The following is a 20,185-nucleotide window of genomic DNA, read 5'->3' as shown; positions in this document are numbered from 1 at the left end:
AAAAATGGGTGAGAAGGTTGGCTCTACTGCTCAGTTTGGTCATGAGTCTTAGCTGCATGGACACTTGCGTTATAACGTCAGTGGAAACAGTGTTTACATGCAGGTGCACATTGTAGATTGGTGATGGAAAGGTGAAGTAGGGCTCGTCTGATAAATTCTATTTTCTCAGTGAAATATGAGGAAGGTGAAGTGCTTGAAGTAGGAAGAAAATCTATAAAAGGCTTAAGGAATGAGAATCTATAAAGTCTTCATTTAGGAAACTGGAGACTAGAACTGTGACAAAGTCTGATTTGAACATTGGTCCACCAGGGGAAAATAGGCAAAACTGTTTTAAGCACACTTTCTACAGGGAGCCAATTTTTGATGATTTATCAAGCACTATGTCTTCATATACGGGCCTTAGTGCTTCAGCTCTCACTCACCATTATTTCCTACAGTGATTCAGACCCCTAGAAGTTTCTTTTATCTTCTTGCTCAGTTCATTCATGTGTTTAAAAACATTTTTCAAATTATATTTTATTTTGCATTTCCATTTGTTTGTGTAGGAGGAGAGTTTTGCAAGTGTTTTCAAGAGAAATAGATCTCTGAACTTCAGTTTCATCATTTTTAAAGTCGAATAATACTATCTACTTGTGGAATTGTGGTTAAGAATTAGACATTATAGGGGCTCCTAGGTGGCTCAGTTGGATAAGCATCTGACTCGTGATTTCGATTCAGGTCATAATTTCCCGGTTTATGGGATCAAGCCCGCCTGCAATGGGCTCCTCGCTGACAGCATGGAGACTGCTTGGGATTCTTTCTCTCTATCTTTCTCTCTCTCCTCCCCTCCCCTGCTCACGCACATGCACGTGTTCTCTCTCTCAAAATAAATGAACAAATAAACGTTTAAAAAAAGAAATTAGGGGATGCCTAGGTGGCTCATTCAGTTAAACTCAGGTCATGATCTCACAGTTCGTGGGTTTGGGCTTCGCAACTGGCTCTGTGCTGACAGCTTAGAGCCTGGAGCGGGCTTGGGATTCTGTCCCTCTCTCTTTGCCCCTCCTCCACTCATGCTCTGTCTCTCTCAAAGTTAAATAAACATTAAAAAATTAAAAAAGGATTAGATATTATATGTATAAAATGCTGGCCCATAAAAATAAAAATTAAAAAATGATATCTGTATAGTTGTAATTATTATCACTACTAGATAATTTTTTGTCTGTAGAATAAAAAGACTTTGCTACTACTCTGCCTTTTTTCCTAAATAAGGTTAGCTTCTGAAATTGTATTTAAAAGAAATACTACTTTTTTTTGCAACTTTAATGTGGCACAGTGTTTCTAAGTTTATGTGTGTGTGTGTGTGTGTGTGTGTGTGTGTGTATCTTAATGATTTTTTTTTTTGTATTTTGGGTTATATAATGTTTTTAGGACCTTGATAATGTAATACTCAAGAAAGAAAAGACTTCAAAAAGAAAATTTATTTCTTTGTGAGACTTTATTCTTATCACACTAGAAAAATTATAAATTTGAAAACCCAAATAATAACACTGAGGAAAAAACAAGGAGTAAAAAAGCCAACACATAATTTGAAAGGGATTTTGAAAACTGTCACATTATTCATATTCTCTTTGTCTACAAACATGTGGCTGAACACTACAATATTTTATAGTAAAGACTTCTATGCATTTAAGTTACTAAGAAATGCTAAGTAAATACTTTTAGTGTACATGTTTTTTTTTTCCCACAAATTAAAATAGCCATGGCCATACTTGGTGTTCTCTAAAGGAATATAGATACTATGAAAATCAATGCTCAACTTGTAAAGGAGAAATATGAGATGTTGACATAGTGACTCTTTATTCAATATCTTCCTCCATGTTGGTCTGATCTAGGGCATGTGTCTCTCTTTCAGGTAGTAACCCATATTCATTTAGGAAAGACTCCACATCCCCAGCAAAAAATTCTTCTGCAAACTGTTCAGAAACACTAATAAAATTGCTTATGAGTTCCCCACCTTTGTAGACAAGCAGTGTGGGGAGTACATCTGAGGAAAAGCGGTCCCTAGCACCTGTATTAGAAGCTTTTATTTTACAAAACTTGACCATAGGGTATTCAACTGCAAGGCATGTAAAGCTACTGTTTAGAGCATCACAGCCCTTAATGCCATCTTCATAAATGTGAACAACAATTGTGGTGATTTTCTGCTCCTTTTCAATAGTTTCCAGGAACTGCTCCCCAGTTTCCAGCTCATACACAAACCCATATCTAGGCCCAAAACTCAGCTTCTGGTGCATATCCTGCATACACTGTCTCCGGTATTTACGAAGGCAATTTTCATCTTCTTTGTCCCGGTGGATTAGTTCATATTCTTGAATGCTCATCTAGGAATAAACACAAGAAATGACAGAGATCATTCAGTCAGAATTTATATGCTTTAGACACAAAAGCATATAGACTCAAAGTTTGCATGTGCTATTTTCTCCCCCTCATCCTAGCTCACTCGTGGTGTGAAGGCCTTCTCCTTGACCACTTTTAGTCTTTGTTCAAATGTCACCTTCTTTGACTACACCACCTAACAGAATGCCCACCCTATGCTCTCTACTCATTATATTGGTTTATTTTTCTTCATAGCAATAAACACTACCTGAGATTGTGTTGTTTATTTATTTATTTAATAATAGTTTTTATAACTGATAGGTCCCATGGGGCAGGAATTATTCATCACTCTTCACTATCTGCTGTAGTGTCTGGAATATAATAGGAGCTCATAACTATTTCATGATTAGAGCATGCCTAAATATTGCTGTGGAGCCACAAGATGATCACCAGTAAGAAATGTGCCGCTGAACTACCCATCACTTTGGGTAAAAAAATCCCAGCAAGTTCTACCCTGGGGTGGCTTTCATAAAAAATAAAAAGGTATAGACACACAATCTGAATGTGTCACTCAAAAATGCCTTTATGTTTCTGATGCAGTCTGTTGAGAATTAATATATAATGAATGATATACACTGGTTTAGAGATAATAATCCATAAGGTGATATATTCCACAATGGAAATCACTTTATGGGTTTTTAATTAATATGATTATTGTTATTGTTATATAGATAATGCATGCTAATTATAAGGATTCAAAAATGGCCTAAAAGCTAAAGGAAGGAAGGAAGAAATAGTGAAATTTCCTCACTCTAATATTCTGAGTTTATCTCCATTAACATTTTAGAGATCATCTTTTAACATATCACATGGAAATACACATTATATGACAAGTAAATTACTGTGATTTTTTTGTTAATGCTGCTTTAAAAAAATCATGATACCTTAAAAAAAAAGTGGTTTATTCTGCTTATCTTCTTTCTCCTACTTGGAAAAAGGAAGTTGAGATCTCTCAACCAATCCCATCCTTCCAACTAATCAATATTGTCAAGTTGGTGAGTATCTTTCCCTAATTTTTTACACACATGTTCATATAATCATATAAGCATAAAAATATATGCAGTGATGTGGTTTTTTTCCCCATTGCTCTAGAGAATGGGATTGTATAATTTACCATACTCTGTATCTTGCTTTCTCATATTATAGAACTGCCTGTAAGTCAGCTCATGTATTTGTAACTAATTCTTTTAATAGCTGCTATACATTTTTTAATATGGAATATCTTCACAGGCATTCACTTCATTTCCTGTTTTTTTGCCAATATAAATACTATAATATATATTTTTGAAATATATCTATTTTATAATATCTCTAAAGTGATTCTTTCAAGTAATTTTGACTAAAAACATTGTAAGTTATTTATTATTGATTTCTCCTTACCTTTCTGCTGAATCTTTCTTTTGAGTCTTTGTTATCTCTACTCTGAGGAGAAGACATTTGTCTGAGAATCTCCTTCTTGCTTGGTGGAACTGAATCACTGTCTTCACTCTCTAATTTAAACTTTCTCCAATCATTTATTACTCCTTTGGGTCCTGAAATAAAATAAAAAACAAATTGTTTTCCTTTTTATTTTCAAAACGACTATTTATACAACTTAAATTTGTATTAAATATTGCCATGGGAATAGACTTGTCATCTTCTGCATCGGAAATGAACATCTTGTTTTGGCTAGAAATTTTTGACTGCCCTGCTCATAAAAATGTTTTCCCAAATTAATCTTGTTAAGTGGGTTATGGCTAAGAATTTTTCTGAAACATCTACATCAATGAGAATACAAATTATACACTTTGAACTATTGGCAAAATTTGAGGGTAAATTTGTTAGAAATTAGAATGTAGAGAGAAACTAGAAAAATGGCATGTTTATTAATAAGAAGGAAGCTTCAGCAATAAACTAAAATTGGCACCCACTATTAACAAAGGATACTAGGATTATTAGGGAAATAAATTGAAATGACATAAAGATCCAGAAAACAACAATAATAATAGCACATACAAGACAACCAGTGAGAGTAGAGCTGATCTCAATTAACATAACCAAAATGGCTTTAAGAAAATTATTACATAATCATCCAGTTCCTTTTAAGATTTTAAGAACCTTTTACAAATGTAGAAAAGCTGGGATTTGAAGATTTAGGAAAAATTAATAAAATCAAGGATGACCCAACTGGAATTCAGATGTTTAGTAGCCGTGATAAATAATAACAGTCTTTGGAAGGTCTAAATTCTTGAAAATATGGAGTTTTAAATATCCTTCACTAAAGATTAGCCCTATCTATACTTTTAATATTGTATTATATATGTGGATATACTCGCTCTCTCCCCCATATTTCTAATAATTTTTAAATTTATATAATATATTGGGATGTCTGGGTGGCTCAGTCAGTTGAGTGTCTGTCTCTTGATTTCAGTTCAGGTCTCTCTCTACCTCCCCCTCTGCGCCTCCCCTGCTTTCTCTCTCTCTCTCTCTCTCTTGCTCTCCCCCTTTCTCTCTCTCTCTCAAAAAATAATAAATAAATATACATATACATAATATACAATATGTACTTTTAATATAAAGTTACTTATATTAAAAATTATATTCAGTCAATCACTGTGTTCTGTTTACTTGTATAGTCTTCATCTTCTAGATATGTTTTCTGTCTATGCAAAATATGCATGGGTATAGCATGTGTTTATATGTGCAGAAAAGGGCATCTTTTTCTCTCGTTATTTTTACAGGTGGTAGTATATTATACATACTTTTTCTCACCTTGCTTTTTTAAATTCATAATATATCTCAGAAATTTTTTCATATACATACATAAAGAGGATCTTCTCTTTTTTAAAAAAATGGGGGCATGGCATTCCATTGTGAAGATGTTAAGTTGCTTAAGTAGTTTCTTATTGATGTATATTGTTGCTTCCACATTTTTTCTATGATATATGATTCTGAATGAAGAACCTTGCACATACATTTTTTTTTTCTATCCATGCAATTCTGTCTATAGGTTATTGTAGTAAAATTGCTTGGTCAAAAGGCATATACATTTCTTTTTTTTTTAATGTTTTTAAATGTTTTTATTTATTTTTGAAGGAGACAGAGAGACAGAGCATGAGTGGGGGAGGAGCAGAGAGAGAGGGAGACACAGAATTGGAAGCAGGCTCCAGGCTCTAAGCTGTCAGCACAGAGCCCGATGTGGGGCTCGAACTCACAAACTGTGAGATCATAACCTGAGCTGAAGCCAGATGCTCAACCAACTGAGCCACCCAGGCGCCCCTAAAAGTATATACATTTCTAATTTTGATACTGCTATACTACTTTTAAGGAAGTTGTGCCAATTTACACTCCTACCAGTAATATATGAGTGTGCCTCTATATTTCATACAAACTGTATGAAAAAAATTTATCTCACAACAGTACTAATTTCATAAGTGCTATTTAAAATTTTTTTAAACATTTATTTATTTTTGACAGACAGAGAGAGACAGAGTGTGAGCAGGGAAGGGACAGAGAGAGAAGGAGACACAGAATCTGAAGCAGATTCTGACGAGCCTGATGCAGGCTCGAACCCACGAACCGTGAGATCATGACCTGAGTGGAAACCAAGAGCTTAATGAACTGCACCACCCAGGTGCCCCATAAGTGCTATTTTTAAAATGTTTACTTTTTAAGTTTTGAGACAGAGAGGTAGAGAGCAATTAGGGGAGGGGCAAGGGACAAGGACATAGAATCCCAAGCAGGCTCTATGCTGTTAGCACAAACCCCATGTGGGGCTTGAACTCACAAACTGTGAGATCATGACCTGAGCGGAAACCAAGAGACAGGTGTTTAACCAACTGAGCCACCCAGGTGCCCCAGTGCTGTTGTTGTTGTTGTTGTTTTAATTGACCTATCTTTTGCTCATTTCTCCATTTGATTGTTGCTTTTTTTCTTACTGATTTGTAAGAGCTTTCAGTATATATTAGGAAATTAACTCTTTGTCAATTGAATTACAGCTGGTTTCCCCCAATTTGTTAAATGCTTTTTGGAATTTGCTACTAATGACTTATCAGACAGCAGACATTCTTTCTTCCCTTTCTCCCTTCCTCTCCTCCCTCCCTGTTTGTTCATTGGTGCCTTCTTTCCTTCCTCCCTCCCTTCTTTCCTTCCTTCCTTCCTTCCTTCCTTCCTTCCTTCCTTCCTTCCTTCCTTCCTTCCTTCCATCTTTCCTCTCTCCCTCTCTCCGTTCTCATTTTTATAGCTGAATTTATCAATCTTCTTTTATGGTTTCTTGGTTCTGTGCCATAATTAGACAGGTATTCTTCACAGTGTCATTATAAAATGAATTCCCATGCATTTTGTTCAGTACTCATGTGAATTTGGGGCTCCTGGGTGGCTAAGTCGGTTAAACATCCGACTCTCGATTTCGGCTCAGATCATGATCTCACTGTTAGTAAGTTGGAGCGCTGCATCAGGCGCTGATGGTGTGGAGCCTGCTTGGGATTCTGTCTCCCCTTTTCTCTGCCCCTCCCCACTTGTGCTCTCTCTCTCTCTCTCTCTCTCTTTCTCTCTCTCAAAATAAATAAAAAAATTTTTTAAAGTACTCATGTGGGGGCGCCTGGGTGGCTCAGTTGGTTAAGCAGCCAACTTCGGCTCAGGTCATGATCTCTCGGTCCGTGAGTTCGAGCCCCACATCGGGCTCTGTGCTGACAGCTCAGAGCCTGGAGCCTGTTTCGGATTCTGTGTCTCCCTCTTTCTGACCCTCCCTCATTCATGCTTTGTCTTTCTCTGTCTCAAAAATAAAACGTTAAAAAAAAAATTTAAAAAAAAAATAAAGCACTCATGTGAATTCATTCAACCTTCTTTCTAAATTTAAAGGCTCCATTTCATATTATTAAAAGACAGAGGAAAGTATTAATTTAATAAGATTCAATAGAGTTTTTAAAAAACCCTAAACTGTTATTTTTACATATTTTTAAGATGTTATTTATTTTATTTATTTATTTTTATTTAAAAAAAAATTTTTTTTTCAACGTTTATTTATTTTTGGGACAGAGAGAGACAGAGCATGAACGGGGAGGGGCAGAGAGAGAGGGAGACACAGAATCGGAAACAGGCTCCAGGCTCTGAGCCATCAGCCCAGAGCCTGACGCGGGGCTCGAACTCACGGACTGCGAGATCGTGACCTAGCTGAAGTCGGACGCTTAACCGACTGCGCCACCCGGGCGCCCCTGTTATTTATTTTTTTAATTGAAGTATAGTTGACAGTATATTTATACTATATTTAATATAATTTATAATTTGTTATATATATTTATATAATATATGTACATATATTAATATAATTTATAACATAATTTAATATTATATTTAACTGAAGTGTAGTTGACAATAATATTATATTACTTTAGGGTTTACAAAATAAGTGAAGAGGCTTAAGAGGTACAAACAACTTTTTTTTTCTGAGAGGGAGAGAGAAAATCCTAAACAGGCCACACACTCAACGCAGAGCCCGACACAGGGCATGACCATGAGATCATGACCTGACCAGAAATCAAGAGTTGGATACTTAACTGACTGAACCACCCAGATGCCCCTACAAACCGAACTTTTAAACTTGAACCATGCTATTTGACTTTTAAACTCTTAGTAGAGGCATATACACAGTCGTGTACAATTTAACAGATTAGGAAAACAGGCTCTGGGTGAAATGAATTGAAGTCTTAATGTTTTCTGGAGGAATACTGAAATGCATTTAATTTAAGAATGTTTTATCATTTCTTTATATTTTCAGATTCAAAAAATTAAAATTAAAAACTCTACCTTTTGGTCTACTATTGTTTACAATTGCAAAGAAAGTTCATAGTGGGAGAAATTAGAGAGGAAGGAGCTTAATTATACTGTACATAGAAAGGTCTTATAATAGTTGGGCAGTAAGAAATTCTCAATAATAAATGTTTTTCTCCTTCTTTGACATCTAAATAAAACTGCTTAAGAGTATTTGACTTCACATTCATTTTTCCACTCAAGTATTTTTAGATGATTCCATGAAACCATTCAAATATATTACTTAAATTTCATACTGAATAGTGGCAGTAAGAACATTAGAGATCTCCAGATTTAACTTTAATTTAATAATTATTATTTTCTTCTAGATTTGCTTACCTGTATGGGTAGCCTGTCCTTCAAAGTCTTCCTCCAAACTTTGGCTTTTGGCTTCTTCCATTTTAGGGATTAGATTTGATATAATCTATAGTATGAACAAAGAAGTAATGATTATATATGTATACATATACCTTTCTATGTACAGTATAATTAAGCTCCTTCCTAACTTCTCCCACTATGAACTTTCTTTGCAATTGTGAACAGTAGTAGACCAAAGGTAGAGTTTTTAATTTTAATTTTTTGAATCTGAAAAAAAAAAAAAAAATATATATATATATATATATATATATATATATATATATATATATATGAGATTCTATTATTCTCCTGCTGCCAAGTTCCACAGTAGGCTAAGAGTTATCACTAAGTGATAAAGTGTTCAGTATGTTTCTGTCTGCCTTGTAAAAGGACATCAATGTAATGTTTGTTATTAAAGATATTTTGACCTAAATATTTTACATAATTCATAGTTTGTTTTTACTTAAAGAGCCTTCAGTTTAAATCTATGTACTTAGTGAACATTATTTATTACATAGTTTTTTATTTTGTTACCAAATATCATACAATTATATCCCAATATTTTATATAACAACACTTTTAAAATTAATAATAATTATAAACTTACTATGAATACTATGTGCAGACATTGTTCCAATTACTTTATGTGTCAAAAGTCATTTAATTCTCACATAGCCATATGTGGCGGAGATAATTGTTAATGTCATTTTACAACTGAGGAAGCTGAAGGACAGGGAGTTTAAGTTACTTGTCCATGATTGCATAGTAAGTGGTAGAGCAAAAATTTGAACCTAGATTTAATTGTAGAGTTAAATTTTAAGTCATTACACTCTTATGGAAGTTAACATACGGAAGTAGAGTCATTTTGTCAATATGGTTTGACAAATCCAACTTCTGAACTGGCATTAACGAATAATGATCTAAGAAACAGTGCTGTTCAAAAACTAATTCCATAACATCTCTCCAGACCATCAAGCAAGTTTTGGTGAAATCACCCAACAAGCAGATAACAATTAGTCACTATGCCTATAGAATTTTGACTAAATAAAATATGTCACAATATCTACCAAAAGTACATGAAGTTTTATTCATGGAAACTCTTTGATGTCATTATATAGAACCTATTTATTCTTTGTTCACATCATATCCAACTTATGTACTTAGTTATCTTTCCAACATCTGGAAAACTCTATTATACATACTAACACATTCCCTGCGGGGTCCGTATAGATGTGACTTTTTTGAAATTTTAACGTTTATTTATTTTTGAGAAGAGAGAGACAGAGCATGAGCTGGGGAGGAGAGAGAAAGAGGGAGACACAGAATCCGAAACAGGCTCCAGGCTCCAAGCTGTCAGCACAGAGCCAGATGTGGGGCTTGAACTCAGGACCCTGAGACCATGACCCCAGCGGAAGTCAGACGCTTAACCGACTGAGCCATCCAGGCGCCCCATAATTTTATTGTTTCTATCATTGTAGTCCTTACTCAGAATCACTGGATGTCAAAGGTCTTTGCCAATTTGATTTTATCCATTTGAACAAGAAAAGCCTTTTAAGCAAAGGCTGTCGAGAGCTCTTGGAGACCGTAGATATGGATTTTAAATCATATGTCTTTCTCATGTTCATGTAAAAGGGGGAATATAAGCAAAATAAATGGTTTGAGTCACTTAAAAAAAAAGCTATCAAGGGAACACCAATTTATTACACAATATTTATGTAACTATAGATGTAATCAAAATATTAAAAGTCGATGGATTTAGTAATTAAAAAGAATAAAGGAAAATGGAAATAAATAAATGTTAGTTAAAACATGCTACTTAAGGGACACCTGGCTGGCTCAGTCAGTAGAGCATACAACTCTTAATCTCAGGGTGGTGAATTCGAGCCCCACATTGGGTGTACAGCTTACTTTAAAGTAAACAAACAAACAAATAAGCATTATATTTAAAAAGCTACTTAAGGGTGTCTGGTTGGCTCAATTGGTTAAGTGTCCGACTTCTACTCAGATCATGATCTCACAGTTTGTGAGTTTAAGCCCTGTGTTGGGCTCTGTACTGACAGCTCAGAGCCTGGAGCCTGCTTCAGATTCTGTCTCTGTCTCTCTGCCCCTTCCCTGCTTGCTCACTGTCTCTCTCTCTCTCTCTCTCTCTCTCTCTCTCTCTCTCTCTCTCTCTCTCTCTCAAATATAAATAAACATTAAAGCTACATAAACACTAAGCTACTTAATTACTTATTGCAATTACTTAAAAATAATTTTTGCATTAAAAAAATGAATATTTATTAGTTTGCTTCAAAAGAACACTTCACAACAAAGTGATAGAAACTTTTTGATAACTTCAATAGTTCTTTAATCCCTAGAGAAGAAGACACTCAACCAGACTTCCCCCCACCGCCCGCAGAAGTATAGAGCTAATTTGGGGTAACTACGATTCACGGTAAATACAATAAATACACAATAAGTACATTAAGACTATCTAAAGATAATTTTTATTTCAAATGTTGAAGAAAAAGAAGCATAACTTGCTTCTTGGCTTGCCTCTTGCCAACCTAGTTAGAAATCCAGTAAAAAAAAAAATTTCATTTTCCAAAAAGACTTTTGCCAATTTGTTTACTGAAAAGATAATCCCATTACTTGGGGAAAACTTGATTCATTAATTCAATTAGTATATTTTAAGAATAGACTATGTGGCCGGCATTTCCATAGGCTCTGAATTACATGAAGAACAAAACTCTTCCAATATGACACTTACAAACACTAAGACCTAAGTCAGCTAGGTTGTCTATTTAGTAAAAACCAGAGCCCATCTTTACCTAATGCCTTCATTTGAGTTAGAGTACAAAGATTGATAAAATTTACTACTATTTACTACTAGGGAAACCAGTCAACAGATACAAATTGAAAGAAACATATTGAAACATATTTGCTGACACTGCTTGAAGATTCTGTAGAGGAGACACAAGTCCAGTATAATTAACTTATTGATGTTTTTGATCTACACTCCTATTAATAATATTCCCTGTCATCACCTCACTCTGGGGTCTTCTGATTTCCTCAAATAACTTATCTTTTTCAAAATTAGCATTAGTATCCTAAAATTAATTGAATTAGTATTTGGAAGGTGCTTAGATCCAGACACATAGTGAGTGTTATGTGAGTCTGTAAAATAAAATAAAAATATGTATTTTATGTTTGTAATACAGTACAACAATCATTTAAAACATATGATCAGCATTTGGTTTGCAGTGGTATTCTTAGTGGTTAAAAAATTCCATGTCTGCTTTGGGTTAAAGGTTTTAAAATAACAATAGGATGTTTATAAGACTTTGGGTATTAATAAGCTCATCTGTGTGTGATTGCAAATTGGTGATAAAATAGGGTGAGAAGACAGAAAAGTGCTTCCATCCCCAAATTTGCTGTGGTTCAGCAGTTACTGTATTTTCCATCTTATGTGTTATAAAAATCTGTAATGTTGTTCCCTTTTGATTTTAGATATATATACATGTTAATGAGACATATAGTTTAAAATATAATTTTACCAGGTTTGGGTTTTATTTTCCTCTTAGTGTAGGATTTTAATAGTAATTTAAAATAATGGCTGATAGGGAATAACATTTCTCACACTTTGCTCTTAAAACTCTAACACCTCCCATAGTGATGATCTAGAATAGAAAGGAAGTGAGTAAAATTCTTAAACATTAGTTTAAAAAACTCTTTAAAAACCCCAAATCTACCCCTAAACTATTTCATTATTATCATTATCCTTGTTCACATGATACTGTGATGATGACATCTGTTAATCATTTTAAATATATTGACCTGATCTAATCAGACTATCTAGTCTACAATTGACTTGTACATTCTCAGTGTTCTGAAGAAGGGCTTTGCCTTCAATACTAACTATTGTAGTTTGCTGGTAGATTTGCAAAAACTAGAGTCATCTCCCCACTATGCTCTAGATTGACTTCTCTCCTAGCATCCACAACAATTTTTTTAGGACTTATTTTTACATTCCTTTTCCTCCACTACTGTAAGCTTTATTGAGGACAGGAACAAGTTTTTTACTTGTTCTTGTCTTCTTATAATTGTTTCACATGTTATAAATACTCCATGAGTTACAGCAGCCATTTAAAAATTTTTTTAAATGTTTATTTTTGAGAGAGACAGAGGCAGAGGCAGAGAGTGGAGGGGGGTGAGGGCAGAGAGAGAAGGAGACACGGAATCTGAAGTAGGCTCCAGGCTCTGAGCTGTCAGCACAGAGCCCAATGCAGAGCTTGAACTCACAGACTGCAAGATCATGACCTGAGCCGAAGTCAGACACTCAACCCACTGAGCCACCCAGGCGCCCCTACAGCAGTCATTTTTAAAAGAAACCACTATGTGCTAGATACTTTATAGATACTGTTTTTAATTCTCAAAAAAATATTATCTTCATTTTTCAGACATGGACTCTCAGGTTTCAGGAGATTCCGTGACTTGCCAAAGCTCACAGAGCTTGTAACAGTAGGTAGAGCCAGGGTTCAATCCGAATTTGTCTGACTCTCAAACTTCAAAAATCCTCATTTTTTTCTGTTCTTTCATTACCTCAATAAAATGCTAAAAGGAATGAATGAATTAACCAAATAAATCAGCCTAATTTTCTATAGAAGCATTAAAACCAAGATGAGAATATGAAAAATAATCGATCAATAAGCTACCATGTTCCTACATTCCTTGAATAGTAGTTACTTGAATGATAAATGTCTGTTTTGCATTAAACCTCACTGATTTATGCTGAGTGTAACAGCATAAATAAATAAATAGTATAAGTAAATAAAAGCAAGTGTAATATGCAATAATTTGTCAGTTCTGTATCAAACTGAAACTAGAAAATGCAAAGTTATGGAAACATTATACTTAGCTTTGTATGGAGATTTGGCCAGCCAAGTGATATTTCACTCATGGGATTCGTATCAACCGCTTAAGAATTAACTGTATACTCCAAAGAATGGTATTTGAATATTTAAATGTAATTGAAACAACAGTCTTTAAGATCAATTTCTAAAATTAAGTCTGTTTGCTTTTTAGTGCTATTATTATGTAGCTCCCCAAATCTTCTCAATGTGTGGCATATATTTGAAAACTAACACTTCAGTCTTTCAAACTGTCTGCCTCTTTTCAATTTGTCAGAAATCACATAAACATAACTTCCTGGTATCTTAGTCTGCTCAGGCTATTTTAACAAAATACTATAGACTTCTGGGGCAGAAATTTATTTTCTCACAGTTTTGTAGGCCAGGAGTCCCAGGTCAAGGTTTGGCAGGGCTTTCTGGTGAAGCTTCTCTTCCTGGCTTGCAAACAGCCACCTTTACTCTGTGTTCTTGCATGGTGTAGAGATTGAGTTCTCTGGTGTCCCCTCTTGTAAAGATACTAAATCTATGGATCAAGGCCCTACCCTTGTGCTCTCATTTAACCATTACTTCCTTCCTTACTAATTAGTATCTCAAAATACCATCACAGTTAGAGTTAGGTCATCAACATGAATTGTGGGGGGCACAATTCAGTCCATAGCCCCTGGTTCTGTTTTGTGATAAATTATCTAAATTATGTAGATGCTGGCTGTTATTTCTGAGTCTGCCTAGCCTGCCTTTTCCTTAATTTCTGAAGCCTTGCAGCCTCTGGATTTCTCAGGACTCACCATCTATCGTCTAAGAATTACAATTAGTGCAATGAGGCATACCTAGGATTAACTTGTCCATTTTTTTTGATTCTTCACTAGTTCTTTCCCTGCTTCTAGACCCATATTCCTGAGATAACATAGAAGGCTCTATAAAAACATATGGCAGGAAGCCCCTGCATGCCAAATAATATAAATGCCAGTTATTTCCTTGGCCAGTTTCTGGGTTGCACTGATGCCCTGAGGAAAGTACTGGTGTCTGTACTAACTACAATAGAATGTAGACTATCCAGGCATAACAAAGAATGAAATCTTGCCATTTGTAACAACATAGATGGAACTAGAGAGTATCATGCTATGTGAAAGAAGTCAGTCAGAGAAAGACAAATACAAAATGATTTCACCCACATGTAGAATTTAAGAAATAAAACAAACAGAGGCACCTGGGTGGCTCAGTTGGTTAAGCTTCCGACTTCGGCTCAGGTCATGATCTCCCCGTTCGTGAGCTTGAGCCCCGCACTGGGATCTGCCCTGACAGCTCAGAGCCTGAAGCCTGCTTCAGATTCGGTGTCTCCCTCTCTCTCTCTGTCCCTCTCCCACTCATGCTCTCTCTCTCCCTCTCTCAAAAATAAATAAATGCGAAAAAAAATTTTTTTAATTGCTAGGTGGAGAAAAATCTATAGAAATTCTGCTTCACCTTCACTTCTTTTTTGTTTAGTTTTTATTTAAATTCCAGTTAGTTAACATATAGTATAATATCAGCTTCAGGTGTTCAATTTAGTGATTCAACACTTGCATACAACCCCGGTGCTCATCACAACTGCCCTCCTTAATCCTCATCACCTATTTAACCCCTTCCCCCCTCCTCTCCTCTGGTAACCATCAGTTTGTTCTCTATAGTTAAGAGTCTGTTTCTTGGTTTGTCTCTCTTCTCCCCCACCCCCGATCCATGATAGTTTTTTTTTTTTCTTAAATTCCACATGAATGGAATCATGAAGTATTTGTATTTCTCTGACTGACTTATTTTTGATAGAAACCCTGATTTTGTGCCTTGATCTGTGCTTTATTAAGGGTGTCACTCTTACAGGGCTTCACATCCTACCCTTTTCTACCTCTAACCATACATCTCCTTAGGTCTGTGCTCTCCTGTTTTCCAAGGTGACTGTGAACTAATCTGATCAACTAAGCCAGGCTAATGTTCTCACCAATGCTAATATATTAATGTCAGATGTTTTAACCCTTGCCATGACTATCTTTCCCAATGTCATATTGGACTCCTATAGCAAACAATTCTGCTTTTCCTTTATTAGTAAAAAAGTGCTGGGAATTTCACATCAGATAGGTCTAATAGCACCATGTCATATCATAGGAGTTATTACTGGGTTTGTGGAGACCTCCATTACCTCTCAAATCATAAAGATAGCTATAATGATTTCACATAAGACATAATTTCTTCTTTCTCTATCCCACCCCTCTATTTTATTTACTGACATTGAGAACTGGAGATTTCTAGTAAGAGTAATGTTATGTTAGGTCCAGTATCAATGTAGAGGGAATTTTATGCCTCATAATATGTCAGTTAATTTCTTGAATAATTCTCCAATTGATTAATTATATATGTCTTCTCCTCTGAGGAGTAGCTAAGCTTCTTGTGGGTAAGAACCATGCATTACAATACTTCGAGTGACAGTAGAACATAGTAATACATAAACACTCGGGTTCAAATATAGCCCTGCCAATTATTGACTGGATGACCTTGAATAAATCACAAAATCTCTCTGTGTTTTAGTTTTCTTATTTGTAAAATTGGAGTAATAATAGTGGCCACTTCAAAAGGCTGTGTGAGTATTAAATGATATGCAATGTATCATGTAAAATGTGTAATATTTAGTTGTAGGAACTTAATAGATGTTGAGCAAAAGTGATAATTAGTAAATAATTAAAAATGTTAAATACTAAAATAAAATATTTAAAATTAATAATAGATGTTGTCAAATCAATATAAATTTTGTTTTGGAATCAATGCATTTATGCACTGCTTATGTCTAATTATCTCTCCCACCCAAGAATATCTGTGTGTGTGTGTGTGTGTGTGTGTGTGTACATGTGTGTGTACACAGTCACACATATATTATACATTTATCTCAGAATTGTTTTCTATTCTATTTTATTAACTAAAGTTTATCCTAATACTTTGATTTATGCTAATACTTTGGTTATCTTTATCCTAATACTTTGATATACTTCTAGTAAGGTCTGTTTGCCATAAAACATTTAAGACATTTAAGAATGTGAAACCTGAGGGGAGATTCATTCGGTGAATTACAGGCTAATTCAGGTTGATTAATACAGGTAATACAGGCTAATTAGCCTAAAATACAGACTAATAAAACGTACATGAAAATGCCTGGAAAACAATAGTAAGATTTTCTGAAAAGTGCATAAGTGGAAAATGAGAGGTGGTGATTTAAATTTGATTTTCCATTTTTGTCATAGTGGTTTATATATTTTTTTCTGAATTTCGGTTATTTAATGGAGGAGGACTTTGCAGAGATAGTTACAATACTCAGGATTTATGTTGCTGCCTTTAGTCATTCTAGTTGTTAATTTTGGGGTAGGTCAACTTTCACATTGTTTTTTATCGTAATGAAAGTTTTTTTCTTAATAAATCCACAGAATCATGAATGGATTATAGCACACACTATCCTCAAAATGGCTGTCACAAATAGATGCTGAGCAAATGGTTGACACCAAGCAAACGTTACTTTTCTTTCCCTTACACATAAAACACACACCTTGATGCCATCGAAAACATCCCTTTATCACTTTCACTCTCCCTGGTATCTAAAGTTCATAACAACTTAGATAGAAGAATTATGATAGAAACTTTGATAAGAGACACTGCAGAGTATATATAATGGTTAATGGTTCCTATTCTTCTCAAATTGTTTTGAGTCTCATTTTGTTATAAATGAGACTGGACAGGTGGAAGATGTAAGGAGTCTTTTAAACAATTTGTATGTCAGGAATGCATAGCATATGGCAGTCTTCTATTTGTCAGCCAGTATCATCAGTTACAAATATCCTGGGAAAATATAAGCTTCCAAATTATAACTGAGTTTTTGCTCCTAATGAAAGAAAAAGACATTAACCTATTCAAGTTTGCTCTTACTACAAACAGACATTTCCTTAGTTGTTCTGAAGCAAATAGAAATGTTGGAATCTTGCTGGAAATTCAGAGCAGATACCTTGTTTTGAATATCTGTATATCTCATAACTATACTTACTTTAGCACTTACTGTTATAATTACAGTAGACGCATTATCATGAATGGTTCATATATATTTTGACAACTTCTGTAATTCAAATGCATTTTATAAACATAATATTTACTCAAAAAATTGCCATGATGAGTTAGATGACCTCTAAAATTTTTTTCTAGCTTTAATGTTAGGATATATATACGTATAGGATATATATATAAATGGATGCTATAGTTGAAAGCTATTTTTGAAGTTAATAAAAAAACTCAATGACAAAACAATGGGAAAATTTTACTTCATTTTCATGAGGCAAACTGTAAAGATTATTATTAATCATAATTACCTCCACAATGAGGCAAAATAGAAGAAAATATAATCAATCAAAAGAAAAATTGCACCTAATTTAACAAATATCCACAAACTCCCTATATTCTTTTATTTATTTTTATTTTTTTTAACGTTTATTTCTTTTTGAGACAGAGAGAGACAGAGCATGAACAGGGGAGGGGCAAAGAGAGAGGGAGACACAGAATCCGTCACAGGCTCCAGACTCCGAGCTGTCAGCACAGAGCCTGACGCGGGGCTCGAACTCACGGACCATGAGATCATGACCTAGCCAAAGTTGGCCGCTTAACCGACTGAGCCACCCAGAAGCCCCTATTCTTTTCTTCTTTTCTTTTAAAACATTACTTCTGTGTCATTAAATTTTTGAAGTAACCCTCTGAAACAGCTATTATTATCCCCACTTAAATAGACAACCCCTCCCTGTAAAAACCCCAAAAATGTAATACTAAAAATAAAACAAAAAACAAGAACACACAACTGGTTAAGTGCCTGGTTCTAAGCCTGAGAATGCTTTCTCACTGAGAGTAATACTCCCTTTCACAGCTCAGGAGTCATATCTTCAAATGCAAAGTGCAAGGAATCATCCCTTCTTTCCTTCAATTCTCTCTTCACTCAAAAGGAGGCCTGAAGAATTTTAAATTTCAAAATTAATTTGCTATTCATGGTTTTATTTAACTATCTGAAATAACTATCTTTGAGTCTGGAATATCAAGTTCAAAATTAGTGTTTACTCTGAATTTACATTAGTGAAGATGAGTAGTGCCAATCTCTTTAAGAGGGAAAGATCCGCGGAATTTGTTTTACAGTTAGATAAGTCATTACTGAATGTTACTTTGAAATATTTTAAAAGAACACCCATGAGCATTAAAATCAGTATTCTTTCCCCCAAGGTAAAAGTTTAAAAATTGTATGAAGAAGATTACCTGCAGACTCACAGTTTGGTTCTATGTGCCTCGTATTCTTGGTTATGTTCAGTAGATGAGAAGGCCTGTTTACTGAACTTCACTTGAACTTGGACAGGTTTAAGCTCAGATTTAAGATCCCTGAATATTGATGACCCTCGCAGAAATAGCTCTGAACAGGTAATAGGATTAACATAAGAGATTTACAAAGCCTGTTCATTAACAGTAAGGCAAAGACAAACTAAAACAATGAAGAACTTCAAGTTCTGTGGTAAATACAATCTTTGTCCACCTATTTTATGTTATTTGAAGAAAAAAAATTATCTCTTTCCAGCATGGAAATTTCACTCAGAAATTCACTTGCCATTTTCAGAAAGAAAAAATTAGTTTTTCTGGTCAAGAAATTTTCTTGGTCCAACTGTAAGAACTATCCTTCTTGACAATTGCATTTGGCATGGTCCATTTTCCTCCTAAATTCACCAAACAACTATTTTCTTCTAACTTTTTAGTGCCCTGAAATGCCTTGCATATTAAAATCTTTTATTTTTTATAAATAAAAGATTTATTTTTTTGTTTGTAAAAAAAATACTGGAAATGTTTGAATACAGTCTTTGTTATTATTTTTTTAAAAAAATATTTATTTTTGAGAGAGAGAGATATACACAGAGTGTGAGCAGGGGAAGGGCAGAGAGGAAGACACAGAATCCAAAGCACGCTCCAGGCTCTGAGCTGTCAGCACAGAACCCAATGCAGGGCTTGAACTCATGAACCATGAGATCATGACCTCAGCCCAAGTTGAATGCTCAACTGACTGAGCCACCCAGGCGCCCCTTGAATAGTCTTTATAATGTTAATGAGTTCAACCTTTCTATCTTGCCCCTACTTTATTGTATCTTTCCTAGTTCTTGTTTGTTTTATTATGTTGGTCATTTCATTTTCCTTCCATTGGCATTCAAAACAAAGAACTTTCATTCAACAACAACTTATAGACTGCCTACCCTTTGATAGGGAATGCTCAACAGAAGTGTTTTTGCAGTCTTTGAAAATTAAACTTCTGAAACTATTAGTTCAAAGCACCTCATAGAATGTATATTCTGTAATCTAAGAGTAGTTACCTTATAGTTTACAGAATGCATTTAATGGGCAAAAGATAGCAATTACATGAATATTTATTTATTACAATAAAATGAGTATGTATTCATTAGTTCCATAAATATGAGCACCTACTTTGTGTAAACCAGCAGTGACTAGGTACTGAGGATACAAAGAAAATTAAACTATATGCCCTATGTCATGGGGATCACAGTTCAGTAAAGGAGATAAGAAAGTAAAATTCACAATGAAATGTTATAATTACTACAAAATTGGGACTATGTAAGAAATATTTTATGACACGAATAGAGTTAGTTTTCAACTTTTTCTATAAGTTTTTTTTGGGGGGGCAACAAGTGAGCGAGGGGCAG

General features: G+C 34.6%; 1 protein-coding gene across 3 annotated transcripts; it reads right to left on the bottom strand.

The window, feature by feature from the left end:
- Positions 1 to 1,455: 1,455 nt before the first annotated feature.
- Positions 1,456 to 18,869, bottom strand: PDC (phosducin). Of its 3 annotated transcripts, none has more exons than XM_019821330.2 (4): positions 18,744 to 18,869; positions 8,542 to 8,626; positions 3,796 to 3,947; positions 1,456 to 2,360 (listed from the first exon to the last, which is right to left on the bottom strand). In XM_019821330.2, the coding sequence occupies exons 2-4, from the start codon at positions 8,600 to 8,602 to the stop codon at positions 1,836 to 1,838; spliced, it is 738 nt and encodes a 245-aa protein (XP_019676889.1). In that variant the 5' UTR covers positions 8,603 to 8,626; positions 18,744 to 18,869; the 3' UTR covers positions 1,456 to 1,835.
- Positions 18,870 to 20,185: the final 1,316 nt, after the last annotated feature.

The sequence above is a fragment of the Felis catus genome, chromosome F1, assembly GCF_018350175.1.
Source record: "Felis catus isolate Fca126 chromosome F1, F.catus_Fca126_mat1.0, whole genome shotgun sequence".
Classification (NCBI taxonomy): Eukaryota; Metazoa; Chordata; class Mammalia; order Carnivora; family Felidae; genus Felis; species Felis catus.
The sequence above is the reverse complement of the archived record's forward strand: the minus strand, read 5'-3'. Positions and strand labels throughout refer to the sequence as shown.